Below are 20,600 nucleotides of genomic sequence, written 5' to 3'. Positions count from 1 at the left end.
GCCGGGATGAGCGCGCGGGCCGCCAGAGGATGTGCTGGGAGTCGCGGATGAATGTGCGGGTCCCGGGTGATCGTTTGGGCCTCGGGAGGATGTGCAGGGGACGGCCCAGGAGAGTGTGCAGGACTGGGGTGAGTGTTCCAGAAAGTATGCGGTGGGGGGGCAGGGGGCGGCCAAGCTTTGTTGGGGGGCGTCTCTGTTCCCGCGGGAAGCTGCTCGGCCCTGGGGCCAGGTGGAGCGGGAGATGGGTCCGGGATGGCGGGTACGAAGAGGCCGAAGGCCTTCCCGCGGCGGACAGGGGGCGACGGTTAGGGGCGGGAATCGCTGGACGTGCTGAGGCCTACGCTGCTTTTGGGGTGACGCTAAGGGATGGGAACCGGTCGCTATGGGAAGAGGGGGCCCCCACCCCAAGTGCAGAGGAGGCCAAGTGGGAGGGGGCGTTGGGGGGTGTTAAAGGGCTTTTCCCCAGTCTGGGGGAGGGGCTGAACAGCAGTCGGAGACGCGGGGTAGGTGTACTGGGGACTTGCTGCTGGCGGAGTCTCTCCTTTCCTTTTGGGTGGGGGTCGAGCGTCAGCTTGTCGGGGAGGATGGGGGGCAGCCGAGAGCCCAAATGCTGTGGAGGAGGGGGAGGGGCAGCCCTTGCTGGGTGGAAACGAGCTCGAGGCCCTCGATCTGAACAGTGCTTTTTCTGTCGCCCTCTGGGGCCACCATCACCCGCTCCAGTGCCCCCCCTTAAACTCCTTTGCTGCCTCCTCTAGTCTATATTTGGGTGATTAATTACATGTCTTTTTCCATCCTCCCCCCCACACAGTCGCCTGCTGCCCGAAGCCCATGGTCCCTTTCAAACACCAACCCCGCCAGAATCCTGGCCCTCTTCCCGGAGGTCCCACCCTGTTCCAACTGACACCCTCCAGCCAACGTTGGCCCAGCTGGGGGCCACCAGCCCCCTTCAGTCTCCTTGGTCAGTGAAATATTTCCTCTTCAACCTCAGACCCGACATTTTTCTTTTACCAAAGGATTTCAGATGGGATTGCTAGAACAGCACCCCCTCTGGGTACTAATGCTGCCTCGCCCCATCCCCCATCCTCCCTCCTGCCCTGGGCCTTTAAGTAGAAGCAGCTTGCACAGTGCCTGACACAGTCCAATCCATTCCCCCCAAATGCCTTAGGATCTACATTTAGAATCCTATCGAACAGTGATTTTCAGCCTTCTTTGGGTGAGGAGACCCCTTAAAAAATCACTAGAAACTGTGAATTCTCTTTCCAGAAATCTGACAGTCAGCACAGAGAGTGGGATCCCGTTCAGGAGGCTCATGGGCCAGAGTCCTGTCTGATGAGCCCTGGAGGTGAGGAAACCTCCAGATTCTAGACGGGCCCAGTGCTAACCAGGCACAGAGCAGCATCCCAGTTTCCTGAGTGCTGGTTGAAAATGCAGATTTCTCATCCCCACCTACACCAGCTGCTCTGTCCCGAGTTCTTAGGAAACCCCAGGCCAGGGTTCTAACCCACCCATCCAATCCTGGCCCTAACCTGCCTGGGCTCCCCAACTGCCCAGGGCCCCTTGGGATTTGCACAGCATTCCCCCACCCCCATTTAGAATCGTTCATATCCTGGGCAGTGTGACTTAAACGAAGCTATACTTAAAATTTATTTTGATTTTCAGTAAGAGAGCATGCGTCTTCTCGGGGAAATGGGAACATAAACCTTCCCTCAATTAAGTACAACAAACACTACAAAATCCCCTTCTGGTCTACCTTCTGGCTTTTTATAGAAGGCAAAGAAAATGGAAACCTAAACAGAGAGAGACAGGTGCCCAGGCAGAGAGACAGGAAAACGGGGAAGACGGAGACAGATGCCTCCCACCCACGCACACAGAAAAAGGCACACACAGACGCAAACATCCCGAGAGAAACAGACTTTCCTGGTGAAACACCCTCTCTTTTGGCGCTTTAGGATTCACTTGTAGTAGCAGTGCATGTGTGCAGTACAGGGTGGGCCCAAAGGGGGCCTTTGCAGCCACATCCTGGCGGGACGGGTGGAGAGCTGCCGAAGGCCAAGCCCAGCTCCAGCCCAGGGGCTCGGCTTCGGATCCCAGGCTTGCCTGACTCAGGTGGATTGGGGTCTCAGCAGTGTGTTCAGTCTCACAGCCTGTCCTTTGGTTGAGCACTCATGACCCAAAAAGACATGTTCCCGGAAGGAGTACCCAAGTCTGCTTCTGTCCCCCCAAATTATTTCAGTCCAACAGGTGGGATCTTACCTGCCTGACTAATCGCTCAGAACTGTTCTGAGACATGATGCCATCCCTGCATCTCTCTTTGGGGCAAGTCTGGATGTTTATAGACCATGTCTGCTGGCCTTAAAGCTGGCCATGCTGCTAGAAGACGCCATGGGGACGCAAGATGGTGAGAAGTATTGTTTTCGATTCTGGAAGCACTTATATTTTTATATATGCCAGTGTCGTTGAACCATCTCTGCCCAGAGATAGTTCTCTCGATCTAAACAACACAACTCAAGGGAGAACAGATATCCAGTAAGGAGAATTTTGAATCTAGGTAATTAATAGGCTGATTTAGGGTTAGGGCTAGGGGTGGGAGAGGGCGCTGAAGGCACCCATCTGAATTAGGTGATCGAGAGTGCAGTCTCTCGTGTGACCTGTAAAGATTCCCTCCAGGGCATTTTTGCTCCGGCCCAGAACTGAAATGCACACCAGGAGACACCTGTTGTCTTCTGGGGCCTGAGGACATTCTGTTTCGGGTCCTTATCTAGATGCTCCAGGGAGTCCAGGTGTTTCTGGCACCCGTTTGAAGTTTCTGGAAGCTGCCAGATTGGTCTAGTTTGGGTGGCCTTGCTCCCTCTCCCCTGCCCCCACTGCCCAGGGAAGGATGGCACCTGCTGAGAAGGTTGCTTGGCCACTTGTGCCATGGAATTAGTCTAACACTGATCTTTTAGGCTCAGGAGTGAGCTTTCCTAGTAGCGAGACATCCTAAGGAGGGGTCCCGAGCTCAAAGGTGACCAGAATACACCTAATTATTCACTATTTTTTTGTGACAACTGTTGGCTTTTGTCTCCACTGGGTTCAGCTGTTAACTTCTGTTCTTTCAAGTCAAAGTGAAATGATTGGTTTGGTTCTCAATGTTTCTGATTCAATATGGAAAATTGGATTTAAATAAGTTGGTTAAAATTTACATTGCCATCTAAAGCACATTTCAGGAACATTTGTTCACTCACGTGAACTCTCATGTTTTAGGAAGCATGATTTTTCAGAAATGTGTCTGTGAAGCAGCTGCAGTGTCTGTGGCACTTGGCTAGGTCCAGAGTGGAATCCGCGGTCAGCTTTGATAGGGCCTTCACTCTCTGGGAGCATATAGTCGTTAGACTCTATACTTCAGATCCCACTTACAGAAGGAAGATGATATTTATATTAAGAGGCAGAGATTTGTTTTCCTGTAGTCTTTCTACCGGTTGGGTGAAGAAGTGCGCTTACAAGGTTTGGGGCATGCTTTTCCATGGTGAGTGCAAGTGCCTCACATTCAAGGTCAGGATCACCCTCTGTATCCATCGGGTGCACTACAGTGGTTTTCATATTGTGCCTGGAATTGCTTTGACCTTGATCTCCCAAGGTTCACTTTTGGAAGGCAGTAGACACCTGTATGTGTCACTTTTGTCACAGTGCAGTTTCTTTTCCAGATTAGTTCCACCGTTTTAAAGTGGAGCAGTTGGGCAGTCCGGCTTCTGGATTATCAGATTGTTTTCAGGATTGATGATGATTTTGCTTTTAACTGCAGTGGGATTAATGTGTATTATCTTTTTTAATGATCTTCCCTTGCGTCTCATAAAGCTTTTACCCGATATGCCTTGTTCATTGTGCAGAGTTTAGCTTCCTTTTGTGAAAGCAGGGCTCACTTTTTCCCTCCCGTTTTTATGAGCACCTTCGAAATGTTCTCTGTGTGTCTGTGGGTTCTGTCACTGTGGGTAGTGATCTGAAGTGCACTTGGGTTAAGTCCCCTGGGCAAGCCTGGTACAGGAAGGGCCAGTCCTGTTGCTACACAGGAATTAAAGGATAATTAACAATTCACTTGGGGGTTGTGGCTCCAGGACTTCGACAGTTAATCATGCCAATTAAGTGAAAACACTTTGGTGGGATCCGCTCAATTAAACGGGAACACTTTGGGAGGACTTGCTCAATTAAACATGGGTGGCTTGGAAAAACTGTGAGTGAGAGAGAGAGTGACATGTGTATCTATTGCGCAGGGAGGGTCTGTGATGGCATGTTCATGGGAGGATTTAAAGCCAGTCCCCTAAACCCATACGCACCATTAGGCTTCAAGGACACTCAATGGCTGCCTGGCCTTTGGATAAGGCCTGGTGTTAGATATTACCTGGTGGCATATTACTTCTCTCTTTTCTGGTGTGGTTTGAAATGTCTCAAATCTTGGGAGCTAGACCTTAGGCAAGCTGGTTCACCTCTCAGATCCGTGTCTTCCTTCTCTGTCAAATGGAGGCGGGAATGACTGTAGGTGGCGATAGTTACATTACGTGAAGGGAGAAGCGCAGTGCCAAACGCACAGTAGGTGCTCCGTTAATGGAAGTTTGATGCATTTAACACACCCCTCCCCCCACAGTTTCTCACATGCCCACTGAGTGTTAGGAGCTGCTGCAGATGCTGGGGATTCGGGGGTGACCAAGAAAGAGAAGGGCCCTGTCCTGTCACAGGTGACATTTCCCCCAGGGAGAATCAGGTAAAAACAAGCAATTTCGGAGGATACGTTTTAGGTAGTGAAAAGTGTTATAAGTAAACCGTGATGGGGCTGCAGAGTGAAGTCATTTGGAGGAGGTGACACTTGAATGAGGCCCGAGTTCTTCGCAGGAGCCACCTGAGGCAGGTTCAGAGGCCCTCAGGGGTACTGCCTTGGCATGTTTCTGACTGGATGAAGGCCGAGGGTCTGGAAGGAATGACTGAGACGTGGGGTGCAGACGTGGGTCTGGTGGGCTCAGCCAGGGACTTGGAGGGGGTTAAGGCCTTAGGTCTCTGGCCTGAGGGTGGTGAGATGAGGCTTGTAACAGACCATCTTCCTCAGGAGGTGAAGGTGAGATGTTCTCCTCTCCATTCTACTCGGCAACAAAACCTCAATGTCAATTGGAAGCGAAGTTTTTAGAATGAATTGTATAAGTAATCTATGACCATTTCATTTTGTATTGGAAGCCAAAGTCAAACCAGACATCAAATGTATAACAGGAAGAATCCAACTGCTCCGAGGGTGCCCCGCCTGGGTGACAGTGGGGTACAGAGGGCTTGGCTGCTGGGCACCTGGGGCTTCCCTCACACACTGGGGAGCACCTGTGCTGCCAGCTACTTAAAGATGGAAGTAGAGTTTCCGTGGACACTGGGGCCAAAGAAGGCCTTCTGCTCACACCTGTCATGGTTCTGATAGCTTGGGGGGATGATCCCAGGAAGTGACAACCTCATGGACCTGCCTCTAAGCTGTCTAGGACTGCCCACATACTCCGGCCAGCCCTGGTCCTCTGTGCCTGCCTTGCCTGTGTGGGCACCTCGGGATGTTGCCCAGCTTCAGGGGCAGTTCCCTGTTGTCTCCTTGGCATTAGCCCTGTCCTCTCACATGCTGAGCGTCTTTCTTATCCAGAGTCAACTGAAATCTTTTAAAATTGTTGTTCCTTTCTGATTACCAAAGAAATGCAGTTTGGTTACTAAAAATTCATTACAGAAACAGAAAGCAGAAGACCTTTCTAGACCTGGACTCTACCCCAGGGTGGTGCACACTGCAGTCTCGATGTGCTCATTCACTGTGAGTCACTCTCAGTTTATTCCTTTTTTCTCCTAAAACATAAATATATACCGTTCTCTTCCCTTCTCCTACCCTCTTTGGATTTTTTCAATAAACAGTTACTGTCTGTCTATAATCTTCTTTGAAGGAGGATTCAAATTTTTGTAATCTGCTGTGTGTCATTCTGCATTGGCCACCTGTTGATTTTTTTTTCATTTTCATTTACTTTTTAAATGTTTTCTGTTTTTTTTCTTGTCTCTTACCACCAATTGATTTTATACTTAAGCTCTCCAGTCTTCTTCCTGCTCTGAGTTGTAGGATTCTTCAGAAAGGTCTCCCTCATGTTTTTATGACGTTGGGGTTATTGAGACTCTTCCTGTTGGTTATAGTATATTGTTTTCCATCCTTTTACTTTTAACCTATCTCTGTCTTTACATTTAAACTCTTTATATTTAAAGTTTCTTGTTGACAGCATATAGTTGAGTCTCATTTTTTTTAAAAAAAATACAATCTGATGATCTCTGCCTATTAACTGGTGTGTTTAGTCCATTTATATTTAATTTAACTATCCATATGGTTGTGTTTAAATTTGCCTCTTGGTATTTATTTCCATTTGCCCCATATGTTCTTTTTCCTTTGTGTTTTTTACCTTTCTTCTTTTGGATTAGTTTTTAGAACTGTATTTTATCTCCACTACTGGCATGCATCAGAGTCTTGGAGGGCTTTGTAAAGCACACAGATGTACATTTTATTTCTACGTATGTTATAAACCCTGCACTACCTTATTATTTTTGCTTTAAATGTTCAGTTATCTCTTAAAGATTTAAATATGAGAGGAGGTAAAAGTGTTTATATTTCTGCACATATTTACATTCTTGATGTTCTTCATTCCTTTGTGATCCAAGTTTCCATCTGGTATCATTTCCCTTCACCTGAAGAACTTTCTTTAATATATCTTGTAGTACAGGTCTGCTGGTAACAGATTCTTTCAGCTTTTCTCTGTCTAAAAAAGTTTTTATTTTGCCTTTATTTTTGAAGGATACTTTCCCTGAATATAGAAGTCTCGGTTGACATGTTTTTTTTTTTTCCTTTAGCACTTTAAAAATGTCATTCAGTTGTTTTCTGGCTTGCACATTTTCTCATAAGAAGTTAGCAGCTATTCTTATCTTTGCTCCTCTGTATACAACATCTTTTTTTCCCTCTGGCTGCTTTAAGATTTTCTCTTTATCACTAGTTTTCAGCAATATGATTATGATGTGTCTTAGTGTACATGTGTGGGGTTGTTGGGGTTTTTTTTTCATTTTGTTTGTTTGTTTAGACTTGCTAGGGGGTAATTGGGCTTCTTGGATCTAGATTTCATCAAATTTAGAAAACAATACATTTTAACCATTATTTCTTCAATAATACTTTTATCCCCCTCCTCCTTTCCCTCATCTTCTTAGATTCCAGTTACATATGCGTTAGACCACTTTCTGTTATCCTCAAGTCACTGAGACTCTGTTTTTTAAATATGTTTTTCTTTCTGATCTAAATTTGGGATAATTTCTATTGCTGTGTCTTCAAATTTTCTAATTTTTTAGGGAGGAGAGGGCTGTGTCTAATCTGCTGTTAATCACATCCAATGAAATTTTCATTTTAAATATTACAGTTTTTACCTCAGTAAGTCCCATTTGGTTCTTGTTTATATCATCCATTTCTTTTATTATGTTCCTGTTTTTCTTTAAATACTTATACATTGTTAAACTAGCTGTTATCCTTGCCTGTGAGTTCCGTCAGTGATCATTTCTGAGTGTTTCTATTGACATTATTTTCCTTTCCATGAGTCACATTTTCCTGCTTCTTGGCATTTACTTAATTTTTTATTGGATGTTGAACATTGTAGAGATTATGTTGTTGAGTGTCTGTATTTTGTTGTTTCACTGTGAAAATTGTTGGACTTTGTTTTGGGAGGTAGTTATTTGTGGAATAGTTTCATCCCTTCAAGGCCTACTTTCAAGTTTTTCTAGAGCAGATCCAGGGTAGCTGTGGCTCCAGGGAATAGATCAGTCCTACTACTAAGGTATGGCCCCTCTGATTCTCTACTGACTACCCCACGTGATCACTGAGGACTCCCTGCTCTGGTTGGTTAGACCCTGAACATCTCCCTACCTTTGTGTGTCCTAGGAATTGTTGAACTTACAGCTTCCTGGTCATTCTTTTCCTAGTCTTTGGGAGTTTCACTCTATGCATGCATGGCTTAGTAGTTAAGAAAGACTAAAGGGGAGCCTTGTACAGATTTTTTGGAGCTCTTTTTTTCTGTATGGCTCCCTCCTTTCTGGAACTCTCTTCTGCCTCAGCTTCCCTGAACGCTGGTCTGTGTTGATGATAAAGCCACCAAGCTCTGCTTGGGTTCCCCTTCCCTATACTCTCAATCTGGAAATTGCCTCCAGGAAGAGATCTGGGCCACTGATAAAGCTCCCCTCATTTGTTTCTCTTCTCTCCAGGATCATGATCCTGTGCTGCCTGCTGTCCAATATCTAAACACTGTTGTTTCACATCTATTTTGTCCGGTTTTCTACTTATTTATGGCACGACATTAAATCTGTTCCTTGTTACTCCATCATGGCCAGAAATGGAAGTCTCTGTCCAACCCTTTTAATATAACATCTAATTTTATGTAAAAGTATTTCTGGAGTATCTGGGTTCTGTACTCCTTGAGCTAGTGTAAAAATGCTTCCTTTTCATATAACTGTGAACCGAATTGACCTGACATCAGAATAGAAACCGTGTTCCTGTTTCTGTGAACTCACTGAAGTGGGAGGCCTGCGGTGCATGCACACCTGTGGTGGGATCCAAAAGACAACGGCAACTTACACATGTGGTTCAGATCCTTTTTTTAGCAACTTAGTCTTTGAAGATCTTTTGTTTTTTTTGGAGGTGTCTTTTTCCAGGTATTTTGTTCAACTTTTCATTTTGTCAAATATATCACAGAAACATTCTTGTCTGCAAGCTGTCACCTGGTGAACTGTTTCGGTGGGGTGGAGTGTGGCCTTTAGACGGCCTTACTGCTAGTCAGGAAGCCCTGACTCCTGCTCTGTTATGTCTCTTCCCTCCGGTAGCCCAGTCTGGTTTTTGTTGCCCCTACCAAGTTGAGAAGGATCTCTCACTTCCTAGTTATTTCTTCTGATGTTCTTTTGGGGATGCTTCCTTCCTGTGCAGTGTGAGCATTGAACTCTACAAGGCCTACTGCTAGGAGGCCTGTGGCCGACCTGTCTCTGAGAGCCAGTCTCCCTGCCACTGGCTCTTGGTCTGAGTTTGTCTTCTCCTGCCTGTGCCTGGGCTAACATTCATTTGTCTTGTGTGGGTTCCCTCTGGCCTGCCTGTATCAGTTCTCTGCCAGCCCACTCTCCCCACTGTTTGGGATGCATTTTGTTAGGTATATCCGTGCTCTGGCTTGTCATTCAGCCTCTGTGCAAGAGGAGACTCAAGAAAATTTAAAACAGGGGAAAAGGAAATCACCAGTCTCATCCCACGGGACCCAGAGGCAGGGCTGCTGTCACTCACGGCTCTTTTCACTTTCCTTAGCTCTGCCTGCCCCACAGGGTCTTGCCCTTCCACAAGATGGATTCCTGGGAAAGCAAGTCCTGGCAGGCCCCCTTGGGGTGCTGGAGGCCCAGGTGAGCTGTGCTTCCTTCAGTCTGGCTTGGGAATCTGTCACTGCTCCCTGATTCTGGCCTTGGACTCTGCCTCTTGCCCCAGCATGACACACAGCAGGGCCTGAACCCCAGCTGCTGCCTTCCCTCCCTCTCTCTGCTTCTCTCCCCGGAGTCTGCCAAGGAGTGATTGCCTGCTGGGCTTGTAATTCCCATCGTACTGATGGGGGAGCTGCGTTTCAATCCAGGAAAGTTATTGAACTGAAGTCCCTTGGGAGGACAGTGGGAGCCAGGGCCACGGCCCAGGTCTCTTGGTACATGGTCAGGTTCTCTTTCTAGCACTTCTTGAGGCTTGTAGTTGTATTTCCGTGTTAGCAATGCACGCTCACTTCAGACTCTCACCTCTCATCCCTGGGGTTAGTGGTGCTCCCCTTGCCTAATTCTAGAGTGGATGGGAGGACAGATTATCCCTGGGAATTCTTTCAGGATCCGGTGACATTTGGTGACGTGGCACAGTACCTCCTCAAAGGGAGTGGCTGAGGCTAGATCCTGAGCAGAGGACACCGGCATATTGAAGGAATGTGACCTCTGTGGGTAAGGATGCCCCCAGCCCTTCCACAAGCTTTGCCACCAGCTTCACGGTCCTACGAAGCTGGGAGTAGGATAAGGGGCACCTGGCATAGCGTTACACAAGCTCACCTTCCAGGGGCTTATGCTCCTTGGGAATGGGCTGTGAGGAAGTACAGAGGGTCTGCTACACCCAACATCTCAAAGTAGCAGGTGTCCCTCCCCACTCCTAATGGCATGGAAAGAAGCCCCCTCAGTCTTTCACTGGGAAAGAAATTAGAACAAACTAGCCACTATCATTAAATACTTATTTTACATCTTTATTGGAGTATAATTGCTTTACAATGGTGTGTTAGTTTCTGCTTTATAACAAAGTGAATCAGCTATACATATACATATGTTCCCATATCTCTTCCCTCTTGCATCTCCCTCCCTCCCACCCTTCCTATGCCACCTAATTAAATACTTTTTTAACCCACAAGTTATATAAATTTCATGGCGACTTTACCGTAGTTTACCGTTGAGAGAGGTTGACGTAGCAAGCTCCTTTGCACCATCAGGGGCTGCACGTGGGGAGGTGGGGAGGCTTCTTCGGAGGAGAGACTGCCAGGGGTCAGCTTTGACAGTTATGGAAGAACCCCAAGTTCAGTGTGCAGACCTTGAGGAGGGCGGATGGGGGAGAGGGAGGATCAGCTCCTCAGGAAGACAAACCGGCACCCAGATGGGCCCAGAGCGCGCTTCATCCACAGCCCCTGGAAGGAGCCGACTGTTGGGAAAGGCATTTTCAATGGAGGAATGACTTGCCTAAGGGAACAGCCAACCCAGCCTTTGGGGATTGAAAGGCTCTCCCCTTCAAAGGCCCTGAGCCATTCCTCCTCGATCCTGATGTCATCTCTGGCTGCTGCCATAGCTTGTTTCCTTTTCCGCAAGCAGGAGTTCCTGTTTTGAATCCTGACTTGATCTCTCACCTGGTGCAAGTCAGACCCATCCCCTCGCGTGGACCGAGCTGAGCATTCAGGTGAGTAAAAAAGAAACCTGAAGAAATGTCAGGGCATCATTGGGGAGGCCCAGGTGAGCCCTTGGGGTGGGAGTGGCGTGCCTGCCCCTCAGTCACCTTGACAGGGAGCATCCAGCAATCGGGCCCTATGCCCCTTCCATCTCCCGCGCTGGTTTCCAGCTGGGTGGGGAGCCGCCATCCCGCCCCAGTGGCCCCAGGCCCGGTGCTCGGCAGCTGTCTCAGGAGGAAAGTGATTGTTGACAGAGGAGAGTAACCTCCTTCCTTCCGCCTCGGCAGAGTGCAGTGTCTTGTGGTTTTCATTTCAGAAAGCATCTGGGTGACCCAGCCGCCGAGGATGGGTGAAGTCGCCCAGTCACAGGAGATGGCGTCCACGAGCTCCCCGATGGCCAGCGAGCACAGCCCTGAGGTCAAACAGAACGGGGACTCTGAGGGGAGGGGAGGGAGCCCCCAGAATCTGCCTGTAGAACACCATTTTGCATGTAAAGAGTGTGGGGATGCCTTTCGGCTTAAGGTCCTCCTCGTGCAGCACCAGCGAATTCACAGTGAGGAAAAGGGCTGGGAGTGCGGCGATTGCGGGCAGGCTTTTCGCGGGGTGTTTGAGTTCAACGAGCACCGGAAGAGCCACGTGGCGGCAGAGCCCCGGCCGGGCCCCAGCCGGGCCCTTGACGAGGCCGTGGAGAAGAGGGAGCAAATGGAGAGGGAGGCGAAGCCCTTCGAGTGTGAAGAATGTGGGAAAAGGTTCAAGAAGAACGCGGGCCTCAGTCAGCATCTGCGCGTCCACAGCCGCGAGAAGCCCTTTGACTGCGAGGAATGCGGCCGCTCCTTCAAAGTCAACACCCACCTCTTTCGCCATCAGAAGCTGCACACTTCGGAGAAACCCTTTGCCTGCAAGACGTGTAGCAGGGATTTCCTGGATCGCCAGGAGTTTCTCAAGCACCAGCGGATGCACACCGGCCACCTGCCCTTCGACTGCGACGACTGCGGCAAGTCCTTCCGAGGGGTCAACGGCCTGGCCGAGCACCAGCGCATCCACAGCGGGGCCAAGCCCTACGGCTGCCCCCACTGCGGCAAGCTCTTCCGGAGGAGCTCAGAGCTCACCAAGCATCGGCGGATCCACACGGGCGAGAAGCCGTACGAGTGCAGCCAGTGCGGGAAGGCCTTCCGGCAGAGCTCCAGCCTCCTGGAGCACCAGCGCATCCACACCGGGGAGCGGCCCTACGCGTGTGGCGACTGCGGCAAGGCCTTCCGGGGGCCCTCCGACCTCATCAAACACCGGCGCATCCACAGCGGACTGAAACCCTACGAGTGCGACAAGTGCGGGAAGGCCTTCCGCCGGAGCTCCGGCCTGAGTCGCCATCGGAGGACCCACAGCGGGGCAAGACGCTGCGAGTGCAGCGAGTGTGGCCGCGTGTTCAAGAGGCGGTCCGCGCTGCAGAAGCATCAACCGACCCACCGCGAGTAGGGAAGGCCCGCGGCCCCGTGGCCGGCAGCGGATCCCCTCGGGGCCCGGGGCCCTGGAGGGGGAGGGCAGGGTCAAAGGAGATGAACAGTTTTGTAGCGCTTATATATTTTCTCTTCAGAAAGGTTGAAACCAATTTATACTGCCACCAGCAATTTATAAGTGTTTGTGTTTCCCATCTTGCCTATCGAGAGTAGCTTCTACCATTTTGATTGAGTTTTGGCTGGTTCAGCTGGAATCGAGTACCTTCAAGGTATTTAAATGCACAGGCCTTGAATTGGAGAACGAGAGAAGAGAAACCCGGACGTGGGGGTGGAGCTCAGGATGCTTGGTCCTCTCCTGCAAGCTCCCCCTTCAAGGAAACTGAGACCCAGAGCTATTCAATGATGGTGTCCATAGAATGTGATCCCGACTTTCCGCAACAGAAGATCGATCGCCCCAAACTTTTTTGGCCTACTTGAATTTATAAATTTTTAGGGTTGTAAATAGAATAATCAAATGTCTTATAATATTTAATTTATTAATTTAGTTCTACATACATATTGTAAATCACATATAGAATAATATATTAATTTAGAAAAGATTCCTTTTCTCCCTAGCTCCACTCCATGAGATCTTTTTATCCTAATTCCTCGTATGCATTTCTAACCTCACCGTCTTCACCAACCTCAGAGGCCCTTTGGAGTCATCATTTTCAAAGCACACATCCAATGACTTCTATCCATCCGAACTATGTGCCACGTAGCACTGTGACAATCCCTGCACAAGGGTCTCACTAGAAAGCGCCTCCCAAGCCATAAGTACAGGTTCATGTAACATTAGAATGATGGTTGTCGTTTTCTAATTTATTCTGTAGCTGTACAATGCAACCACTTAAGGTTTTCCTTTTTTTAATGACCTTTAAAAGGCTTTTTTAAAGCATCGAAGACTTGTCCTTGTGAGGTCATACTCTTAAGAAGAAGTACTGAATCTGAGTTAAATTTCTTTTGTGTCCTTTTTTCTTAAACCAATTCAATCTGGTGACTCCCAGGCATATCCAATACTAGTGTCGAATGGGGTTTGTTTCAGGCTAATGGGTCTTGTCCTCAAGCAGCACTGTTTTGTTCAAAATCAGGTAGTTGAGAGAGCATCCCCGTAATAACAGGGACGTCGCAAGGACTCAAGTGTAAGGTGACGCCTTCCCTTCGGGAACGATAGCCTCGCATATGGGGCCTAGATGGTACTTCTCCAATCCTCCGTTTCCACCTCTGTAAAATGGGGATGATCACAGGACTACCTCCTAAGGTTATCGCAACGACTGCGACGGCGTGCCTGGCGTGGAGGTTCACACTCAGTGAAGTCATCTGCCGTCATCACCATGGTTATTGCTGTTCTGTGACTCATTAGTACCCAAACTGAGGATGGACCCAGGCCTCCTGACTCCTAGTCTCATCTTCTTTCTCTCACGTGATGACTTAAAATACTGTTTCCGTTTTCGTGCATGCAGAGTACGTTCATCTCCTTTGACCAGTTACCAAGTTACCTTTGGATATATTGACTTTATACAGCAGTTCTTTCTGTATCGATTGTGATGATCTCTTTTCCAGTTTTATTGCTTTGCTCTTTGTAGCAGTTTTATTACATTTTTGTTGTGCAAGCTTTTGATTTTTACGTATCCAAACGTTCACTGTTGTCAGTTAAGTCTTAACTTCCATTGCTTCAGTAGTTAGAGATGATGACATTTTCTTCTAGAATTTGAATTACAAACGAAAAGTTGAAAACCCTGCCCCACCAAAAGGTGGATGCTCCAGGTGGGCAGGCTGGATGGAAATGGGCCGGAGACACAGGCTCACTCCTCATCCAAGATGCAGACTCTGCATGTCTGTGGGCGGTACTTGACTATCCAACCTGGCCACTCAGGCACTCGAGAGGAATTTCCATCTCGGATTGGCCAGAACACTCTGACTGTTCCTCGGTATAGCCCTAACCTTCAGCAGCAGGGCTGGGCCTCACCTAGATCAACGGGGCGGTCCGAACTTGGTCTTGCCAGCTCCCGGGAGCCTTGGCCATGCTGAGCGTGGACTCAGTGCCTGAGCAGCAGATCCACCCGAGAGACATCTAAAACACAAGAAGACTTACCCGACTGACACCGTCGCGTGGATGGCATCCTCCTAGCGAGTGATTCTGGAACTAGAAAGAGGTCGGTTTAGTGGCTTCTGCTTTTCGCAACTAGGGGGAAATTCACCCGTGTGTTCTGACGTCACCTCCTGCGGCCACACCTAAGAGGGGCGACAGAGCAAAGGCTCGGAGACGAACCGTGCCCCACTGATGGCCACACCAGGCCTGGGCTGTGACTTGTAACAGCCTTGCCCAGGAGGGGCAGTACAGCAAGGGTTTGGAGGGCAACGATGCCCTTCTGACGACGGCCCACGTGGCATAAAAGTAAAAGTCGGTCATCCTGGGGCTGGCCTGTCACTTTCAGCAGCAAGGGCTGGCCAGGAACCTGGCTCCTCCAGTGGCCCGCAGAGCCCACAGGTAGAAGCTGGCCTCACCGGGGCTGTAGTGTGACTTCCCAGCAGCTGTGCCTGGCGTAGAGGCTGGGAAGCAGGGTCCCACAGTGACCCTTGTGACCTTAGCCAGAAGGTACTCTGGAATGGCCCCCAGGCCACGCCAGTGGCTCTCGGTGACGTCTCCATCCTGACCCCCGGGCTGGAGAGAAGCTGGCAGCACTTGTTGCGTAGTGATTCTTTCTGCTCTGGGGGCCTCAGTTCTTGCAGTAGTTGTGAATCTGTGTGTGAAATCACTACTTCCTTCCCTCATGAGCTTTCTCTTTCCAAGCTGTTATTTGGTAAGGACTGCTGGCGCCCCCGGTGGGGCAAGTCTGGCTCCTTAACCTGGAAGTACCTTGCCATGTCTTGCCCGGGTTTTATGAAGGATCCAGATGCAGTATTAACTCAGAACTTAGCGTCGCCGTCACCGCTGTACTTGTCCCCAGCTAGGGCATGGCATCTTGGCATCCCGTCATGCCCTCCTTTCCTTTGTTCCACTCTTGGTTCTATGATTTTCTCTTGAACAGGCCGTCTGCCAGAGTGAACACGTCTTTTCCGTCACTCTGTTTGCAGGTGAAGTCCGTGCTCTCTCTGTGGCTTTAATGTGTGTCCTGTAGTTGCACCGAGTTCAAGTGTTTGCCTCTGGTCCCTGGGGGGTGGATTTCCTTGGACTCTCTAGGTCTACTGCTACGTCAGATGCAAAACGTGATCAGACTTGCTGTCGTGTGTGCTTGTCTATGCATTTGTGTATCTACCTCATTTCATTTTTCTTTCTAATCACACGTATTCCTTTTGCAAGGCAAATGGAGAGCAGGTGGGTTATACAGAATGCTGGCTCTCCTTCGAAATAGGCTCTTTTCTTATATTCTGAAAGAAACCCTCCATTGCTTTTATTAAAGTTTTGAATACTTGCTGAAATTTTCAAAAGAAAGTAACTGTTTACCACTTGTGCTGCTTAATAAGATTAACCGTGTGGATTAGTTGTGTCATACCCATTAGTTGTGTCATTCCAGACTGAGCCCCACCGGTTACGGTGGGCGTCAGTCTCTCTCGCGTGGGGCTGCATTCCACGTGCCTGGGGCTCCAGCCCCATTGTGCGCCATGTGGCCCCCACCCCGTCTAGGCCACATTAATTCAACCAGAACTGAGCACCTGACTCAAAGGCAGCAACCGGTCCACAGCGCTGGAGACATGGACCAGACCTTTCAGGTTCTCCAACTGTGAAGTACAAACAAGGAAACAGAGAGAAGTTTCTAGTTGGTGCTGGAAGAAAGAGGGAGCCACCTGGGATTTAGAGGAGTTGCCCCCATGGGCAGCACCAGCTTGAAGATCTGTGGGCTCCGGCTGGGCACCCCCAGAGCAGCCTCAACCCCAGCACCGCAAGGGAGGCCTGACTGGGTTACCTTCTGGGATCTCTGGCAACTGCCCTCACCGGTCCACTTGTGTCCCTGCCATAGACTCCCTTGACCTAGGCCAGCTTGAGTGGGTCTCTGCTTTTTGCAGTCTGTCAAGAGCAATTGCATTGTCCCATGTGGCTGCTTCCTGAGAAGAATAACACGGCTCGCTTTCCTCATGTCCTACCTGGCCCTCGTTCCTGGCCCAAGGCCCACCTGACTGTCGTAAACACCTGTTTTAAATGTGGTACTGTATTCTGTTTGCTAGGGTGGGTGCAAATCTATGCCTCCTAGTCTCTGAGTTTGACCAATGCTTTTCTGTCTGGGCACTGTTCCTGTACTGACCCCATGTTTGCCCCAGGAAATGAGTTTAAGTCACCGCCCACCCTGTTCTTTATTTTGGAAGTGTCTCGCTACTCGTAGCAAACCCGTCAGATGGGGGAATTGATAACTTCTGTATGACTAGTATCCTTACGTTGTGTAGTTCTCATTGCATCAGTTGGGTGTTTATTTTCAAGAGTAGAAATGGTCTCTTTAAACAAAAATGGCCTTCAGCACTACTTGCAGATGTGAGGACAGCTGTGTCCTGCCCCAGCTTGTATTTCGGTTGTTGGCACTATTTCTCATTCCTCCCCAGTCCCCTTAACTTGTCTGTGTTATGGCACTTACTATAACCAGCTTTGCACTAGAGCTTCTCCCTCCCACCCTCCCCGGCCCATTAGATTGTGAGCTCTTAGAAGACAGGGTGACCCTTCATGTCTGATTCCCCTTCCAGATCCAGCACAGTGCCTTGCATCGAGTAGACTTCAATAAATGTATGTTCAATGGCATTGGTCTTCCTTGACTTATTTCGTCAAAGCTTGCTTTATCAGTTCTCCCCTTCCTCTTTTCTCCATGCTCTGGAGTTCCGCCCCTGCCTTGCCCCCCCGCCAGCCCCTGCAACTGCCTGCTGGATGCCTAGAGGGGAAAGCAGGTGCCCTGAGAGAGAAGGCTGGTTTTCCTGGAAGTTTAAGCTCTCCCTTGGCAGAAGGGGCCTGTCATTCAGCCAGTTGCCTCCCTCCACTCCAGCTGGAGCTCTCCCCTGGGTCTGAATTCCAAGTGGAAGCAGAAAACCGGCTTGACCCTGAGCTTCTCCCCTAGGAATCAGGAATGGGGTGACAGAAGTGGCTTCTGGGACTTGAGAATTGGCCAGCCTCTCTGGGCTGCGTGGGAGTGGGGAGGTCAGTCTTCTTGGTGGCCAGTGGCTGGCCTTCTCTGTAGTGTCCATAGCCTCAGAAAAGGCAGGTGACAAGGACAGGCTGCCGGCTTCCTGACCCTCCCAGATGCAAACAAACAGAGATCGGCCATGGAGTCAGCTGCCCCATCCTGGAAGGCCAAGTGTAAAGTGGGCTCCAGGAAGTGCTTGGGTTGGGCCCTTCTGGGCCACGATGTGCTCCAACAAGAGGAAGCCACATCTTGGAAAGGTGCATGACTCCACCCACCAACCCAGTCTCCCTGGAGGCGCCCAGGCAAGGCCTATGTCATCTTTCCCCCATGGTCCCATCCTCACCACGCTGTCAATTATTCTTCTACCCAAATGCAGTTTCTAGCAGGTGGCGTGATGCCGCCCTGCCCCACGCGCAGCCCAGTTTGGAAAGAACCATGCGTTTGCTTTGCCGGTTTCATGATATGCTTGCTACTAAGAGTTTCACCGAGTTCTCCTTAAAACATGTGCAAGCTCTGTTCTGGCAAACTTCCCTGTGTAAAAGTCAAGGCCACAGGTCCACTTGAATAGCTAATAATGGGCCCAGGGGAGGGGGGACAGCCTGGGGCTTTTCTCTTGGGGCCTTGTGGACCTCCAGGGCTTCTCTCAACACCACCCTCCTCTGAGCGCCCCCAGAAGTCTTTTGCTTACCTGAGAGTTCACAGTCCCCAGACCCCCCACCTCATGGGCCAGCGTCTGAGCCTCCCTCATTGCTAAGGAGGCTCCCACCCACGGCCCTGTGCCCCAGCCCACTTCTGCCCAGCTCACAGACCACCTGGGAGGGGCCACAGTCCATTCAGGCTGCTATAACAAAAATACCATAAACTGGGTAGCTTTTAAACAACATATTTATTGCTCACAGTTCTGGAGAATGGGAAGTCCAAGATCGTGGTGCTGGCAGAGCTGGTATCCAGCGAGGACCTGCTTCCTGATTCATAGATGGCTGTCATTTAGCTGTGTCCTCCTGTGGTGGAAAGGGTGGGGGAGCTTTCTGCGGTCTCTTTTATAAGGGCACTAATTCCATTCATGGGGCTCCATCCTTATGAACTAAAAGCCCTCTAAAGGCCTCACCTATTAATCCCATCACATTGAGGGTTAGGATTTCAATGTATGAGTGGGGGGGGCGGGCACAGACATGCAGTCCATAGCCAGCATGTAAGTAGAAAGCGGATACTTCTGCTAAAATGCAGAATACTCCCAATAGTCTCCTAGCCCACTAGGCTGAAGCTTCCAGAGCTGTATCGAGGTCCACCCTCACCAGCTCCTCCAAGAGATGCTGAGCATCCGCTGGGTGCCAGCCCCGCTGGCCCAGATCATCATCGGAACACTGGGCTAAAATGCATTTCATTCAAAAGACTGACTGCTGGGTTGCCACTAGCCTCACATTGAAGTGCACCGTTGATGTGAGTCTGAGGTGGTCCAGCAGGACTGGACTGAAACTGTCACGCTGGTGATGAGAGAAAGAAGAAAGAAGAAGAGAGAAACTCGTGGGCAAAGCTGCCCTGCCTACCATTAATGGAGGTGAGGGGACTTGGGCTTCTCTTGGATTCATGCATTTATGAGTTTGACTTATACTTTGGTGAACTGCTTGACCTTTTTCCCACTGAGCATATATTACTGCTTTAATTAAAATATTTTAAAATATATAATAAAAATACGGCCCCCAAATTTTTTCAGGCAAGACAGCTTAGAAAAAACCCTGTACTCTCTCACCCCTCACCCCTTTTCTGACCTTCATTCAACAAGCATTTATTGAGGACCTTCTGTTTTCCAAGTCCAAAAGAGAATGACGTAACCCCTGCGCCGGTGACAGAGCACTACAGCGAGACAGACCCATAACCAAAATGCTACCACAAGTGGGACCCAAGTTCACAAAGCTGGGCTCCTAGGATTTGTGCAGTTTACCGGTTACACTTGGGTTAAAAATTTAAAAATAAATTTAAAAAAAAACACTGCAGAGCCAAACACAAGCGCATAATATTAGCAAATGACTCACCCTCCCTCCATCCTCGTGTCCTGTTGATTTTACATCACAAAGACCTTCCTGTCTGGGGCCCCGGCCTCAGAGTCCATGGCGGCGCCCATGATGCAGCTCAGCCTGGGCCTCCCCTCATCCCTCCCCAGAGCGAAGCGGTGGAGATGATGGATCAGATCGTGCACTGGGTGCGGGAGGACCCCTCTGGGCTGGGCCGGCCCCAGCTCCCTGGGGCCCCGGCCGCGGAGTCCATGGCGGTGCCCATGATGCTTCTCAGCCTGGTGGAGCAGCTCGGGGAGGCCGACGACGAGCTGGCGGGCAGCTACGCGGAGCTGGGGGACTGGTGCGCTCGGAGGATTCTGCGGCACGTGCAGGTGGGGGCAGGGCAGCGGGCGGACGGCGGCCACCAGACAGGGCCTGGGGAGCTGGGGGGCAGGGCGACCCCCTCCGCCCCACCCCCGGGGCGCCTCCTCCGCCCGCACCCACCCCCGGAGCCGGGCGCCGCTGGCTCCCTTTACAGACGGGGAGATGGGGCGAGGTGCGGCCCAGAACCCTCGGGAAGGGAAGGAGGGCCCCGGGGGAGCCGGGGTGGGTGCCAGAGCCCCAGGCAGGTCAGGGAGCAGGAAGCCTGGCCGGACTCAGCTTCGTCCCAGGCCTCCGCACAGCCCAGTCCCCCCGGTCTCAGCCTCCGCTCAGTGCCTTACGCTCCCCACGTCAGGGGCCCAGGCCCAAAGCAAGGGTTAGGACAGGGAGCAGGAAGCCTGGCCGGACTCAGCTTCGTCCCAGGCCTCCGCACAGCCCAGTCCCCCCGGTCTCAGCCTCCGCTCAGTGCCTTACGCTCCCCACGTCAGGGGCCCAGGCCCAAAGCAAGGGTTAGGACAGGGAGCAGGAAGCCTGGCCGGACTCAGCTTCGTCCCACTTGAAAGTCTGGTTGGAGATGACAGGTGAGTGGCACGTGCCCGGAGGATGGGAATGGGTGCAGCGTCAGCCTTGACTCAGAAGCGC

The 20,600-nt window shown here is 50.4% G+C and overlaps 1 protein-coding gene across 3 annotated transcripts; it reads left to right on the top strand.

Annotated features, from left to right (window-relative positions):
* Positions 1-15,273, top strand: ZNF275 (zinc finger protein 275). Of its 3 annotated transcripts, XM_060138371.1 has the most exons (5): positions 1-128; positions 9,344-9,435; positions 9,898-10,005; positions 10,912-10,996; positions 11,302-15,273. In XM_060138371.1, the coding sequence occupies exon 5, from the start codon at positions 11,331-11,333 to the stop codon at positions 12,456-12,458; it is 1,128 nt and encodes a 375-aa protein (XP_059994354.1). In that variant the 5' UTR covers positions 1-128; positions 9,344-9,435; positions 9,898-10,005; positions 10,912-10,996; positions 11,302-11,330; the 3' UTR covers positions 12,459-15,273. The 3 variants fall into 3 exon arrangements, with proteins under 3 accessions (XP_059994354.1, XP_059994357.1, XP_059994355.1); XM_060138372.1 differs by lacking the exon at positions 1-128 and having other exon boundaries at positions 9,335-9,435; XM_060138374.1 differs by lacking the exons at positions 9,344-9,435; positions 9,898-10,005 and having other exon boundaries at positions 23-128.
* The last annotated feature ends 5,327 nt before the right edge of the window (positions 15,274-20,600 follow it).

This window comes from Lagenorhynchus albirostris, chromosome X, assembly GCF_949774975.1.
Source record: "Lagenorhynchus albirostris chromosome X, mLagAlb1.1, whole genome shotgun sequence".
NCBI classification, from domain to species: Eukaryota; Metazoa; Chordata; class Mammalia; order Artiodactyla; family Delphinidae; genus Lagenorhynchus; species Lagenorhynchus albirostris.
Note: the sequence above shows the minus strand (reverse complement) of the source record. Positions and strands in the feature narration are given on the sequence as shown.

What these genes read in the sequence shown, in the direction of transcription:
- ZNF275 (XM_060138371.1), top strand. Translation starts at nt 11,331, where the DNA reads ATGGGTGAAGTCGCCCAGTCACAGGAGATGGCGTCCACGAGCTCCCCG.